This window comes from Cydia pomonella, chromosome 3 (genome assembly GCF_033807575.1).
Source record: "Cydia pomonella isolate Wapato2018A chromosome 3, ilCydPomo1, whole genome shotgun sequence".
Taxonomy (NCBI): domain Eukaryota; kingdom Metazoa; phylum Arthropoda; class Insecta; order Lepidoptera; family Tortricidae; genus Cydia; species Cydia pomonella.
The window spans coordinates 10544212-10560389 of record NC_084705.1 but is presented as its reverse complement, the minus strand read 5'-3'; the positions used below and the strand labels follow the sequence as shown (position 1 = coordinate 10560389).

General features: G+C 38.2%; 1 protein-coding gene across 1 annotated transcript in view; it reads left to right on the top strand.

Moving 5' to 3' along the window:
* The window catches only part of LOC133516032 (protein unc-80 homolog), an 82717-nt gene that overhangs the window by 1389 nt on the left and 65150 nt on the right, over nucleotides 1-16178 (top strand). Inside the window, exons 2-20 of the mRNA XM_061848716.1 lie at nucleotides 875-901; nucleotides 4202-4222; nucleotides 4336-4481; nucleotides 5416-5581; nucleotides 7006-7222; nucleotides 8501-8691; nucleotides 8772-8929; nucleotides 9344-9443; nucleotides 9621-9724; nucleotides 10578-10956; nucleotides 11034-11173; nucleotides 11612-11641; nucleotides 12496-12640; nucleotides 12934-13131; nucleotides 13376-13564; nucleotides 13942-14075; nucleotides 14578-14816; nucleotides 15272-15465; nucleotides 15707-15861. Coding sequence (XP_061704700.1) covers nucleotides 875-901; nucleotides 4202-4222; nucleotides 4336-4481; nucleotides 5416-5581; nucleotides 7006-7222; nucleotides 8501-8691; nucleotides 8772-8929; nucleotides 9344-9443; nucleotides 9621-9724; nucleotides 10578-10956; nucleotides 11034-11173; nucleotides 11612-11641; nucleotides 12496-12640; nucleotides 12934-13131; nucleotides 13376-13564; nucleotides 13942-14075; nucleotides 14578-14816; nucleotides 15272-15465; nucleotides 15707-15861 — 2933 coding nt within the window. The remainder of the gene's footprint in view (nucleotides 1-874; nucleotides 902-4201; nucleotides 4223-4335; nucleotides 4482-5415; nucleotides 5582-7005; nucleotides 7223-8500; nucleotides 8692-8771; nucleotides 8930-9343; nucleotides 9444-9620; nucleotides 9725-10577; nucleotides 10957-11033; nucleotides 11174-11611; nucleotides 11642-12495; nucleotides 12641-12933; nucleotides 13132-13375; nucleotides 13565-13941; nucleotides 14076-14577; nucleotides 14817-15271; nucleotides 15466-15706; nucleotides 15862-16178) is intronic.

The window sequence follows — 16178 nt, the reverse complement described above, 5'->3', positions numbered from 1 at the left end:
GTGCAATTTCGATCTCTCTAGATCTCAAAACTGCGAGATCTCTAGTGAATTTTCGTGATTAAGTCTCGGCGGTAGGAAATCTCGATTTTTGCTATCTTAGCCGAGATCTCGATTAATATTCTCGTGATCTTCAAAGAGATTTTAAAGATCGCGTATAAATGACTTTGTTTTGAGTAATATTTTTAAGCATAGATCCATGTTATTCAGGCTGCTGCTGCTGTGAGCGGCCGGCTTTTACTAATGCGCTGTGGCGTTTGCTACTGAAGAATCGGGCGGAGGCGTACCCATAAATATTTAGAAAAATATGTATATTTATTTGCTCATTTTTTATAATTTGCAGTTTTATTTTGCAAATAACAGCAAGTACCCTAAACAGGTACTACCCATAGCTATACTGAATTCAATAGGACTCGTTTTTAATTACTTTGTCAAATCTCGATCTTGTAGAGATACCTAAATCGCGATCTCTAAAGTCGGACGATCGAGATCTCGAAACACTCGAAACGCCAATCTTGGTCCGGCATTGCATTCCCTATGGTGATTTTCCAACAAACACAACAAATTACAGACCACAGGATCAATCATTGGGTAATTTATCCTATGTTTGACGGCTCACGTCTGCAAGATAGCCCAAATCCATAACAACTTTATATTACCTAATTTAGCAAATTGGGCAGTCACAGAATGTTACCGTGCATTTTCAGGATTATTACAGTTACCTATTTCATTCCTAGCTTTTCGTTGTGACTATGTAGCGTGGTATATTTTAAAGTAAAAACAGCGCCTTAGCATTATTGAAAAAATTTATGAGGTATCAATTTGTTTCTATTAAATTTCATAATGTAAGTTAACAATTTAATCATTCTACCCACAGTTTTGCCAACGAGCACAAGGCCATCACGTAAGTATCTATATTTCATCTAAATGCCTTAATATGTACCTACCTAATACGAGTATTACAAACTGCTAAGAAGATGCTACTTAACCTAGTAATACCTATTTAATCGGTAATTGTTTAATTCTACTTAGCTATTTGTCATACGACGGAACGACAACAGTGTAACCCCTCGTGCTAACAACAGCGAGTGGTTAAAGAAGTGGAATCTTGAGCGTTGCGAGAGCTTCAAGGCACTAGGTGTAAACAAACTTTGCTACCGAGTGAAACGCAATATTTTTCATCACATTAACGCGAGGAAAAATTCTAATTGTAAAACATTACAAATCAAATCCAAATGAACGCTATTGAGTATTTTTCATTAAAAATTATACCTTAAAAGTCGATTCAACTCGTACCCTAACATGAGGAAACTACTTTTTGCATTAAATTACTTTGCCACGCTTGTGGAGAAAACGAACTATTCTCATCAGTTTTTGAAGAATAAGGCGCATAGCACACTGGACCCGATTCGCATGTCGCTCCGACGTACGAGCAGGATGTCGCTATAATACGTGCAACGCACATAGCCTGGTCTCGCTCAAACATCGGAGCGACGTACGAATCCGGATCCAGTGTGCTAAGCGCCTATAGAGAGCCTTTACGAACTGGATGCGAATTTTGATAAAGTTGCGTTTATGGTTCAAGAAATATAACTTTTGAAACTGACAGATCATATCAATAACCGATCTAGATTGAATTCATAACCAGCACTGCTAGCATGACTTACCGCGACAGGCTCGACAAGAGACAGATCGGCGCGACTTGAGGGCTTGTCGCGGGGTGGCAGCACAACTCACACGCGAGAGACGCGACAAACTCGAGATCGAATGTCACTGTCACAAAATGATAGAATATCGCGACTTTGAACTAAAATCCGTAGCACAACTGCGTCAACTGCCATTTTCGAGACAAAATATTCTCTCGTCTTTACGTCAAACCGCGAGTCGAAGTCTACGCGACATTAAGAACGCGACTTGCTCTCGCGGGTGGTTAACTTGTACTTTTTTTACATAATTCATGAAATAATTCACATTCGTAGGACCGCAAGCCGGTTGGCTACTGGCGGATGCGGACGGCTCCGGTAGGACTCCATCACTTCTGCCTTATGTAATAATATGTCCTCCAGCGCGGCCCGATTCCGGCCGGTCGGTACCTACAGTTTTTCTCTTTTATGTAACAGGATCGTGTCAGGCTTAAAATTATGCTTTGTTTGAAATCTATCAGTCATCACCTACTAAACCATTCCGTCACTGGCCAACACCAATATTTTGAAAGTGTCGTTAGGCTCATGTCAAGTTACGGTGTGGCTGTATATATACGGTCATCATAAGGTAGAGATCGTGGCCGTGTTGTAGGCGCTTCTCTTTGTGCTTGACAGGTCTTGAGACGGTCATGGTATGATACGTTGGGCATTATGAAGTGGGCCTAGGGAAGACCTTAATGACGGCTTCAAGGTACCTACTTTATATTTGTTTCATTGCAGGTAAAAATTACAGGAATTTAGGACAAAAACAATATTTAAATTCAGAGTATATATTATTGCAACTTATATCAAAATCTTCTAGAGGTACACTAAAAAATAGTTTAAGCATCTTCTACATATTTTCAATTTTTCTTTTTCTTCGACATGCGGCGTAGTACAATCAGTTCACCTTGGAAAGAGAATCGGTTTGTTAACAAAACAAGAAATTATTTTGACTAACTATGAAATAAGCTTTTTATCTTCATTTGTCAAATTTAAAATAGCTATACTTATGAAAACACACGTTATTGGCACAAATAAACCTACAACACAAAACAAGTGTTCTGTAAGAGATCTTGGGATTCAAAGGGCTAAAGCGCTCACACATCCTACTTAATTCAGGATCCTAAATCGTAAAAATGTAATCGAATTTAGTATGAGTCTGACTGCAGTAATCAGGAACAAATAATTTAGGATCCGAGGTAGGACGCCAGTCAGGTGTTGCTTGCTTTTACTTTAATACGATTGCATGACGGGAGATTCGAGAGAAATTGGTAATTCTTACACTCATACGTATCCCGATAATACTATTTATTTATACCTAATTTAGTAAAAAAAAGAAGATACAGTGACTGCGATCATAAGTTAGGTTAGTACTACCTCTTTCTCCTCAGACTTAGGAGCCTTGCTTAGCGCGGAGACAGCCCCGCCTTTGATACCTTCTTGCCTAGTGTTTTCTGACTATCCACTTGAGATCTCGATATCATCTTCCTGTTAACAATAGCTTCCATTGGATGTTTGGGATAATGCAGGACTTATTCTGAAAAAATTTAAAATCTACTTACAATAGGAATATGTGAACCAAACCAATAATCACAATTCCGGGAATTTTAATTAACTATTTATATAAGAAGATATTATTATAAGTTTAATTAAAAATACATTAATAAGGAATATGAATTTTCATAAATGCTATAAAAGTGAATATATAAAGTTCTATTACTTACATATTTTCCATATATATTCTCGTAATAAAATGTTGACAAAATTTGAAATTTCCTTGACTTTGACAGGAAAACATAACCATCGACAAAAAACTTGATTTTTACCACCGAAGAACGAATGAAATAGCGCAACCCTGTTTCCGATTCAGTGTTGTCACATGTAAATAACAATTATTTTTTCACTTTGATTTCATCGGGGAACACTGACTAGTCGCGCCGCGACTTTGAGTTCTCTACGCGACTGTTGCAGTCGCGGGTGTCAGTTGTGCTACGGAAATCGACAAATTTGACAGCTGCGGGAATGTCGACTCGAGTCGCGGTCCTTCTCGCGGATGTAAGTTATGCTAGACCTGCAGTTATCTTATTACATTACCCATAAGTGAAAGCAAGAAAGAGATAAGCTGACCGGACCAAAGCAAGTCGCGGTCCGGTACGCCCGTTGTAAATGAAAAGATATTTTAACAACTGACTAAATTGATTTGAACTCTATTGCGAGTGTTATATAGTATAGACTATTAAGTTTCAACAAAACTTCAAGGTTTAAGGATTTTTTGTATTATATGTAGTAACACAAATATTGCGCGAAATTTGTACGTATTGAATGTCACAATGACAGTTGGGTGATGAGTTAACAGGTGAATATGTTTGTTTATTTATATTGTTTAGAAAACGGGATTATTGTCTGTTCGGAAAGAGAAGAGTCGTGGAATGTATTGGGCCCCATACATTCCACGACTCTTCTCTTTCCGCACAGACTCTATATATTTATTAATGAATGTTTTCAACTCTTTCAAAAAGGAGCTAAAGGAGGCTTGTAAGGTAAGACATAATGCAATTAAATAATTTCTTTATAGTTATTATAGTGTCACTAACGTGTAATTTTGATTATAGCGATATATTCAAGTTCCTGACGAACTTTCTCATGATTGCAGTCATTCGAGAAGGTGCTGGTTCAAAACTTGCGTTTTGGCCTATCCATCAGTCTCTCGCAGGCGATAGAAGCGATCCCGCGATGGCGTTTTGTTCAGGCTTCTCTACCACACGTTATGCACTCGTTAGCGGCCGTACTGCACAACAGGTACTGCAAATAAAGTAATTTTATACAGTGCTGGTTGCTTTAGTGAAACATGGGTACATACCTAATATTTTAATTTTTGTGCTAAGCAGAGACTGCTAGGGAATTTTTTCGGTACTCTGAAAGGTCCCAAGTTTGAATCTTGTTTGTCATGGTGAATTTTTCCAATTACTATGTAAAAAGGGAGTTTCATAATCTGGACTTGTGAGTCAACTTGAGGCTCAATCAATGAGCCTACATTTTGCTATTTGTTTTTTTTTTTGTAAAATATTACAATTATAGTTTAAATATTATTTCACTCTATAGCTTAGTTATAAACAAGGCCCACATACATTTTATGCCGTTGACAGAAAAATGACATCATGCTACATACTCTATGTAGCATGATTCCAGTTAGTCTTTTCACAATAATTAATCATTTGTCAACCTCTTTAGTTAACTGATACAGATACTTGACACTCAGTACAGAAATGTTCAACTAACTTTTATCTTACTGTTATGCAACAAAATAATAGATTATTAGTTTATTATTTGAATGATAAATGTTTTTGATTTTTAACAGTGACACAAATATTTTTTTACGCGTCAATATGTTAGCTATAAAAAAAATTGTGTTATAAAAAAACTCGCTATATGTGAAATTACGTCATGTTTACGTCAACGGAATTAAATGTATGGGCCCTGGTTATAAATTATGTCATGCAATACCCTGACATTAATAATTCAATACCTTAGTTTACACTTTTGTACTAATTATATTATAAAGACCTTTTGTTTATAATTAGTATGAGTTTGAGCGAGGATACTGATTATATACAAGCAAGGTTGCCTTATTGACACTAATAAAATCAAAATACAGTTTAGTACTATCAGTAAAATTATGAATCTTTTAGTTATAAGTTGAAAGTCTACTATATTAAAATTTATATTTTTTCAGGGTAAAAGACAATATGTCAAGCCTTGGCAATGTGGAGACAAAACTTCTGTACACCTTGCACTGGATCATACTTGATGCATCTGACGAGTGCTCTCAGGCGGACTATGAAGCTGGCATTTTTCACACAAACCCTTTCCACTACCTGTTCTCCATTCCTATCATGACGGTAAATACCTTGTTTTGGGATAATCCCTAGGTACAGTTTGCATTGAATAGAAAGTGATGGCCAAGTGGCTGATTATATCATAAAACAAGGTACCTAATGATTCTCCAACAATTAATCCGCAGATTATCGATTCGCAGACAATGATTCGCAGAGTGATTTATTTGTAGATGTAACGTTTTGTTGACTAACGTTACGCAGGCTCTTGGTTCACATACTTACAGTTCAGTTCGCTTCTGTGTAAATTAGTAGAACTATTGTTGGACGATTTTCATTTGGCAGAGTAATCTTTACGTTTAAGGAATGTTTAGTCGAATACCGTTTCACATTTTATACATCAATATTTTCGAAATAAAGTCTTTTTACAAAAAAACTGACTTCAGAACGGATGAAATAAAATATTATCCTGTTTTAAGTATATGCGTTAAGCATAGTTTCGGTTTAATTAGGTTGCATAAATTTTTAACTTAAATATGAACAAAAGCGTAGGTATTGTACAAACAGCAACACTCTTAACTGTCCACCGGTGGTCCTTATGCCTTTTGTAATAAGGTCCACCGATGGACAGTTAACAGTGTGGGCCATCGTACCTATGCAATATAGGTTTTTAATATCTGGACGACCGAGCCTTGCTCGGAAAATGTATAAAACTCAAAAATGCGTGTTTTCCCAGAGATACGACCCCCTAAAATCCCCTTATAGCAAATTTCATCGAAATCGTTAAAGCCGATCCGAGATCCCCAGAATGTATAAATATATATATATATATATATATATATATATATATATACAAGAATTGCTCCTTTCAAGGCATACAATTTTATGGTCATTTTTGTTAATGACAATAAGTATATAATTAAATGTATCAAAACCATGTTTATCAGACTCAAACTAAAAGTTGTTGTGTAGGTTAGTTATGTCCTAGTCTAGCCATAAATAAGAGCAAAGTTTTGTTAATCAATATTAATGCCAAATGATTATTCGACCTATTATGTTTCGACCAATAATTTCTCGGGTAATTGTGAGAGTCACTAAATGATTATTCTACGAAAAGTAAATATGCGTATCAATGTTCGGTGTATTGAGTACTCGTGCAAACGACTATTATGCGTAATGACATTCTGCCAATCGTTACTCGGCCAAAGAACCCGTCTGCGAATTGTTGTCAGCGAATCGAAAATCGGCGTATTGTTTGTCGGAAAATCAATAGGGCACCCATAAAACACCTTTGTTATCACTGAAATATGGATTTGACGAGTTCAGTTTGGCTGTCACTTCATATTTTTGTTGCTGACTGTACCTACCGTCTTAATAATTTCAATTCATGATGCCTATATGTAAACCGTCAATAGCTTAAGAATATCTTACTAAGTAAACACAAAGTTTTTTTAAAATGTAGTTCATTCATTTTATTTTCATTGTTTCAGCTATTTGTTTTTCTATTTGCTCCAATCGCAGGTAACTTAAAAGAGTCAGATTTCACAAATAACTTCCGTTTAGAGAATGGTCTAAAGATCTGGCAAGGTTTTTGGGAGTACAGACATCCTGATGCCCCCTGTTTCACCACACTTGTGAAGCCCAAACCGAAACCTTTAGGGAGCAAGGTTACCAAAAGGCCACAACATGGAGATATCTTTTTAGGGCGTAAGTACGAAATTTAAAGAATTACTAGCTCTATCATCAATAATTATTGAGGGATATGTTGGCGGGTTATTCTCTGCCAGTCTCTTGACTTTCTTGTAGGTTGTGACAGTGACTTTCTTTTCCAATTCTCCTTGGTAGGTAAGGTTGTGGCTATCCTTAGGTTCTTGCCATCCAATTTTTTTAAAACGAGTGCCCTCGTTTAAAAAAAAATCTAAATGTATATACTGAAATAATAAATAGTTTCATTACATACTAATTTCGTATTGCCCTTATCTGTTGTCCTTAAATTTAAACTGGCTTTTAACCAAAAAGCATATAAAATGTCGAAATCCCCAAAACACCCTAATATTGAAATTGAAAATAGATTAATCAAATCGACTTTAGGGGAATACTTAAATATTTTGTAAATTAAGGAAACTATTGTTTATTATCTGCTGTTTTATTAACTGTATGGCGGTGGTCACGTGGGACGGGGAGAAATGGGAATGCACCGTTTGTTTGTCAATAAATGAAAAAAAAAACCGGCCAAGAGCATGTCGGGCCACGCTCAGTGTAGGGTTCCGTAGTTACTCTTCCGTCACAATAAGCTAAACTGGAGCTTAAATTATAGTAAATTGTTAACCAAGGGATGAAACGGTACCTTTCACGCGAGTTAAACAAATAGGCAAATTTGCATAATCAGTACCTAATTAAAGTAAGTCTTTTTACTATGGGAGAAACTTTTTGCGATAACTCAAAAACAGCTAAACTGATCATGTCCGCTATAGTTTTCATTTAATGTCTTTCACGATTTTTTTTTTTCATATTTTTTGGACCTATGGTTCAAAAGTTAGAGGGGGGGACACATTTTTTTCTCTTTCGGAGCGTTTATCTCCGAATATATTCACTTTATCAAAAAATGTTTGTTGAAGACCCCTGTTAGTTTTGAAAGGCCTTTCCAACGATACCCCACACTGTAGGGTTGAAGCAAAAAAAAAAAAATTCACCCCCACTTTACGTGTAGGGGAGGTACCCTCAAAAAAATTAAATTTTTAGGTTTTATTGTACGACTTTGTCGGTTTTATTGATTTGTATATCCATGCCGAATTTCAGCTTTCTAGCACTAACGACCACGGAGCAAAGCCTCGGACAGACAGACAGACAGACGGACATGGCGAAACTATAAGGGTTCCTAGTTGACTACGGAACTCTAAAAAGGTCATGAATATACTATGAAGTTAGTAATACCTTCTATTGTTTTATAATTGAATTATTATTTGCTTGACATGTTATTTTTAGGTAAACCTTCAAAAGAGGATGGGGGAACATTAAATGGTAGTCCTCCGAGTCAAACCGTATCTATGTCCCAATCAGAGGTTCCATCTAAACAGGGCAGTACAGAGGACGAACAGTGGCTTTCATCTCCAAAAGACACTATATTCCCAGAAACTATACCGGAAGAAAGCTCAAGTACTGAAGAGGAGCATGTGGTTAGTCAAAGTTTGACTCTTATGACTGACTAAATAAGAATTATTTTACTATGACTGAGTTTTCTTTTATTTCCTTACAGTTTATCTATCGTCTGCCGAGTGAGGTATGCAGTGGGGCCGTAAAAGAAGCATATACAGTGTATTCTGCTGATCCCAGCCTCTTTCAGGTTCGTAAAGCTGATGGAACTAAACAGCCAATACCAGGCATCAAGCCGCTGCCACAGGTCACAAAGATGAGGTAATTAATTATGTATAAAAATACAATGTAATTGTATCATTTTATTTATGCATATATATTTTTTAAATTACTTACCCCCCCCCCCCCCCCTTATTCTAAATCGCAGAACAAGCCTCAATTAGCTAATAATTGGTTGTCTTAATCTGGAATCTTAATTTTGAATAATGTATTTGTAAGAAAGGGATTAACAGAAATTAATTAATTGAGGCTTGTAGTGCGTTTTTGCATAAGGGGGTAAATATATGAATAAAAAATTATAACATAAAAAGTTGCAATGTATTACGTGGGCTGAAGATACCGGGAACTTAACCTGGGGCATTATGGCGGTTCAACATACTGAAATTAGCGTTTTGTAATCCGGTACAAGAAGAACACAAGACAAAAATAAGAGTTATTAACGGTTATAATTTGCAGCTCGTCAGATAAGGAGTCCCTGTCGGATAGTGGTTCTGCCTCAAAGCCTAAACCAACACCGAGTCCCATGGATAAACCATGTTCAGCTAAGCAGGCACATGTATGTGATTACATTATAGATTGGAATGCAATAAATATACATGCATAGTTGAAAAGTTAAATACAGCAAAACATAATTGATTAAACTTCAGCACTAAAAACTACCATGCAAACTTATAACAGTAGGTGTAGCTAAAATGCTGATTGTCAGTGAGAAAGTGTTTATTACATTTGGCAGGTATCATCAGCTACTTTCTTAGACGTCGCCACGCTTAGGTGCCTGTTCACGACGCAGTGGACGGAGGATGGCGTCCACTGGGCCCTGCACTACCTATATAACAGGTGTTTATTTTGATAGTTATTTGCTTTACAAGGGGCCAAGTTGTCGCTAAACTCTCTTGCTAATATTGGTACTCGAAACGAAAGAGAAAAGATCCTAAAATTTAACCACGTACGTAGCGAGTGGTTCGAAAAGTGGAATATTGAGCGTTGCAAGGGTTTTAAGGCACAAGGGTTAAACAAAATGCTTACCGAGTGAACACAGAAAATATTTCACCACAAAAACGTGAGGGAAATACTAACTAAAAGATTGCAAATCAAATCCAAATGAACGCTATTAAATATTGTCTGACTTATAACTCAACTCTACCAGCTACAATATGCATCAAATTACTTTTCCACTCTTATGGATAATATGCAACTTTCTCATCCATTTTTTGAATAATCAAAAGAGCCTTTACGTGCCGGTGTGGTGAAATAGTATGTGTATCGTACAACGTTTTCAGTCACGTTTGAAAATATCGGTACGAAAAATGTGCCATAAATATGTATACACTACCTTAATATATGGGCAATGAAGTCGTTTATACACATTTTTGGCACTTTTTTCGTATCGATATTTTCAGACGTGATCGTACGTATGGCCCTTTAAAATTACGACATAGGCACGTAAAGTGCTAGTTATCGCACTAGTGCGGTAAAGTAACACCATACGTACTGTAAAAATTAACGGTGCACCTGCTAGTTCTTACTGGCGTATTCTAGAAACAGAAATTTAACTGATTTCTACTGCTACTGGCTTCCTTTTCATTACTTTCCTAGCCCTAGTCCCTCATTAGGATTGGCAATCAGTAAGTATTCGACTTTATCCTTTAACAAATGTAAATGCTCACTTTTAAGACTTCGCACTTTTCAGATTACGCGACATATGCGATGACCTATCTAAACAAACACAACCGAGAAGAAGAAGTAATTCCCTACCCATTCCCAAAATCGAAGTTTCCATATATCAAAGTCCCGAAATGAAGAAAAGGGATTCTCTTAAAAACTTCATGGAGGTTCCCGATTTGAAGGAGTCCCCAGTTACTGAAATATCTTACCCTCTGGCTTCTCCCAAACTTGAGGAAGAACCCCTGACGAGACGGGCGAGTGAAAAAGTTAAAAGGAAAATGAAAATGGCCGATCTCAAAGCTTTTGTAGAAACGAAAATGTTCTCGAAATCAGAAAAGGCATTAGAGAAAATTGGACACGATGATCACAAGTTCAGTTTCCATACTGCCGTAAGAATGCTATCTGTAGATATTATTTTTTATTACCTCTCTATTGCTTTATATTCGCTTGTAGGGTGGAAATTAAAACGTATTTTTTTCAGGAGTATCATAGAAGTCTGGACAATAATGAAGATAGACCGAATTCTGCTTTAGGATCTCATTTCCCGGCGATAGCCCCTCGTCTAACCGGCGACCTCCTGCCATGTAATCTGATCAAAGGCAAAAGTATGCCTAGTCTTAGGTGAGTAGATATCTAAATATAATTTAATATTTTTACTGTTTGGCTATCCCCATCCAATATTACCTATGCATTTGCAAAGTATATCATTTAACAAAACCAAAGGCAGGTGGAACTAGTAATTTTAAACACATTCTGGGAAGTTACAAAATTTCAGGCTTTTGAAGCTATGAGCTATGGTACTTATGATAGAAGCTTTTTTCCATTCCATAGGACCTTTAATTCGCTAGATTTAAATGCTAATTAGTGCGGATTTTACATTCCATTCGAATTAGAGCTAAAAATTTGAATTTATTATATTTTTTCTAATCCAGCACAGCATGATTTAAACCTCCTCACATTTCTCTGACATTTCCTGTTTAAACATATGTATTTTCTCTTTCTCCCGTGTTGTTAACGCTTTTTCCCGTACTTTATTGTGGACGAACGTTGGGTCGCTAGCTGTCTGATAGACGAGCTAGCCTCCAATGGGTAAGTGAAGTATTCCCGAGGACAGTAGGTAGTCGCTTCGTTGTAGATGCAAGCCTATCGTTCCGGATGTCGCGTATTTTTCTTTACGCCTAGAACTTTTTATTAAGTAATTTAGAGCGGGCGCGCTATCTGACTAGGCTTAGACAAGCTAACAATTACTTTGATACAACTTGAGCACAAGAACACACACTAAACGCGCACAAACATCAAAGTGGTTGTATGCACGCACAAGATTCACCAGGCAACATGCAGTTCATGCGTATATTTCAGTGCTAAGTATTTGTAGATTGTCTTTTAGTTCTAAATATCCGCATTAAATTGTAGTTAAACAGATAAGCATACTATTAAACAATCACGCCATCATAGGGGTGATGGATAGAGACGCACCTATACGTGTAAGCGACAGTATCTATATTTATTTATCTTGCTTAACCTTATAACTGCTTCCGTCTCTTTTATATTAGCTAGGATGTGGGTTGCATTCGGCACTATATCGCTTTCATTTAAGAACATGTAAATAAGAATGTAAATAAGAATCAACTGTGTTCAAATAAATTAAAACATGGCATGTTATAGAGAAATACTTGCTGCAATACTTCATAGCATGAGCACAGTAAATACAGTAGAATGTAACTAAACCACTGGATAAACCGTTGTAAAAATCGTATTGGTTTTGTGATTCTAAATTTAATATCTGATAACAAATGAAGTTGGTGTCACAGCGGGTCTAGCACAGTCGATCGCGTGACTGAAGTCCTGGGCGCATAAAACTATCCATCTTGCGATATAATGGCCAGTGCTAGTCCCTCAGAAAATTTGTTTTTCTTTTAATTAAAAAGAGAACGGTATTGCAGGTACATTGGAGAGATAAAGACGGAGCGAGCACATGGGTTTGTGGGCGCGAAGCCCACGAATATGCAAAAAAAGAAGAACCCAATTATAACCGTCACGGAGCACACGCCAACGCCGTCACCGGATTATCTTTCCAAAACTCAACAGGTACATAACCTATGTATATAATTACGACATGATTAAATCTATGTATTATCTGCAACAGTGCTGGAGATATATATTTCATTTAGGTGGTTTCATTCACAAACAGCTCTTTGATACGTATAACGCTGATTTTCGAAGATTTTCAAGGTCTGTCCAGACCTGCTAAATGCGCCGATCGTTATTTATTATTATTAATAATATTACTAATGCTTCGCAGTACACTAGTGGCGCATTCGCTAGATTTAAACGCAACTTTTAAATAATGAACGGTCTGGTAACCCGTGTTATTTACGCAGGGCTCGCTAGAATCGCAGATGGACTCTGTGAGCATGGTGGGTTCGCAGCACATGGCCTCGCCGGAGCGCAAGCCGAGCCTCACGCGTTCGCAGACCGACTCCAACATCACGTACGTCGTCGAGGAGGTGCAGGAGGCGCCCGGCTCCATACACTATATCACTAAAGACGGGGATATCGACTTCCAAGTCGTATTGAAGGTAATATCAGTAATCTGTTCAGTCAGCAACTACTTTTTTAAACCTATCAATCAATCATAAATGCCACCCTGAGCATGTACTCGTAAAACAATATTTGTGAGTAAAAGACGAAAACAGCCACAATACCAAAAGTTTGCCACCTTTAAACCTAAATTGAAAAGTATTTTAAGCCTTCGGTTTCCTGGAGCAAACATAATAACCGACTAGGTACTGTATAACATTTTTAATGTACAATCCATTTCAGGCTGTTTACTCAGTATGTGTAATGGACAGTCACTACATATCAATTCGAGTGATGGAAGTTATATTGAACCTAGTCGACACGTTAATGGAGTTGGGAGTCCATAAGAACTGGAACAGTACCAACGTGGAAGACAACCAGCCTGGATGTGTCGACCCCTTGACCGAGTTTATGAAGGATAAGGATAACAAGGTAAAGTGGAAATTATAATTTATGTTTTTGTGCGGCTAAGTCGAAAAATTGCCACGCTACGACGTCAAATAACATGCACTAATCATTATATTTTAATACATTAGATACACGAATTGCACGCTTCTGCCAAGTAAGTTTGATATTTTTATTGTTACCAAATTTTAACTAAAATTAAACTTTATCGTCTTACAAAAATCTAATAAACTTATCATTTAGCTATTTTAGCTAATATCTGAAACGATCAAATTACGTAAATACCTATTAGGTATACCAGTAACATCTCACCCAAGACTTAACGCCGCACAAACAATAAAAATACAAATATGAAAGAATCTATCTCAATGTGTTTTGATACTAAAATATCGTGTGTGTTCTAGGGAAGAGACTCCGGGCTACCTTGCGCGCAAAGCCAGGATTCAACTAATGTGGAAACCGGCGACAGCACCAAGGAAAAGAGAGAGGAAGAGGACTTGGACTGCCCCTATTATATGTTACTGCATATCATTCTCAGGTGACCACGGATTTAACTATTCAGACATATAAATAACAAGATAAAAGAGCGGTGGCGATGTATTCGCTTCACGATCTTGAATTTATTTAGGCTTTTTTATTACTTAAGAGCTTCCTGGATTTCGTAAGTGACGAGAGAAGCACCGCAAAACGTGAGACAAGATGGAGATATCACCATCTCACTTCAGCATATGGCTACATCACTGTCATCAGTTACTAAATTCAGGGAGGTGTTTAAAGCTTTTAACAATCAACACTTTTAGTTGCCTGAAAGCTGCCGTTCCGACTTATCTAGTGCATACTCAACTCATGCTACTCTTGACAAAATGTGTCCTAGTCATCCCGCTTATTTAACACAATGTTGTTATATTTCAAAACACAATGACAACCTACATTGTTTTTTTGACAAAATTACTTGTCTGCGGTTTTTCCTTAAGACACGCTATACCCAAAAGAGAATAGCTATGTTTCCATTAATTGTCTATGTCTAAATATATTTTTAGGTTACTCCGCCAACTAGGCTGTTCTCACGGATGCGCCACGGCTCTCCGCTGCCCCATAGCTGACACCCTTCGAATCCAAGCCAAGAAGTCTCTTCGGCAACTGAGAACAGCGTCTGTCTCCAAGTTTACGCTAAGACTGAAAGAGATGACGAAGTTTGCTCCCATTAAAGAAGTGTTGGACAACCTGCACTCTACCATCGGGTTTTGCGCCGATCCATCTATGATGGTGTCGCCTATGAGTAAGTTCATTACTTTTAATGGTGCCCCTGACCTTGCCTTTGTCTGCCCCTAACTTTTGGGGTCCAAACGCTTGGTTCGGATCTGCTCCTACTACAAACAAACAAATAATAATATAATTTTATGTCATACTTACAAACCGTATTTTCAATTTGCAACGTCCAAAATCGACCTTACATACTGCATTGTGTGCTCATTCTTGATGATTACCAGTGTTAACTAATTTATTTTTCTAACAAACACATACATTTCAGATTTCACAGACGTTTCTGAATTACGCTATTTGTCTGTTTCAAGAAGTCCAAGAACGAACCTTACATATCATGACATGAAAAATGCATCTAATTTAATAACGCGTGAAATTGTTTCGCGCCAGACACGCTATGAGGCTAGACGCAAATGCCAAATTCTATTAAAGGTGCTTGATATGCCCATATAAACTGATTTCCCTGTCCAGATCAACAAAAGCGCAACACGTCGAAGTCGCCGGACATGAGCCACCTGCAGAGCGGGTACGCGACCAACTTCGGCGCGGGGCTGGGGCCCAACGCCAACCGCGCCGTCGAGACCTTCGTCGTCGAGTCCACCTTCCGGGTGCTCGTCACCAGGTTCGCCGCCATGCACAAGGAGCTCAAGATGCTCGACAATGCGGTGAGATTTCAATAAAAAGTTATTTCCGTAGCTATGGCCCGCGAGCTATAAATTTGACCGAAAGTTGCCATACTGCCTTTTCTTTCTTTAAGGGCCACTTGCGTCATCCAGGGTTGGCCACTAACTCGAGGTTAACCGGTTAAACCCAGTGTTACCACTACAATTTAATCCTGGGTTAACTCAGAGTTAGTGGCAAACCCAGGAAGGGCAAGTGGCCCTTAATGTAACATTTATTTCACAGAATCTATACTTGCAAGTGCGACTTCTGCTGAGTTACGTTCACGAAGTCCATGGCGGGGAGTTCCGAGTGGTGGCACTGAGCGGGCTGCTCGACACCGCGGAGCGACCAGACAGCCAACCGAAGGAGGCCAACATGCAGACAACTCGCGTCATAAGGTACAAACAGAGTTACGTTCGCGAAGTCCACGGCGAGGAGTTCCGAGTGGTGGCACTGAGCGGGCTGCTCGACACCGCGGAGCGACCAGACAGCCAACCGAAGGAGGCCAACATGCAGACAACTCGCGTCATAAGGTACAAACAGATTTACGTTCGCGAAGTCCACGGCGAGGAGTTCCGAGTGGTGGCACTGAGCGGGCTGCTCGACACCGCGTAGCGACCAGACAGCCAACCGAAGGAAGCCAACATGCAGACAACTCGCGTCATAAGGTATAAACAGAGTTACGTTCGCGAAGTCCACGGCGAGGAGTTCCGAG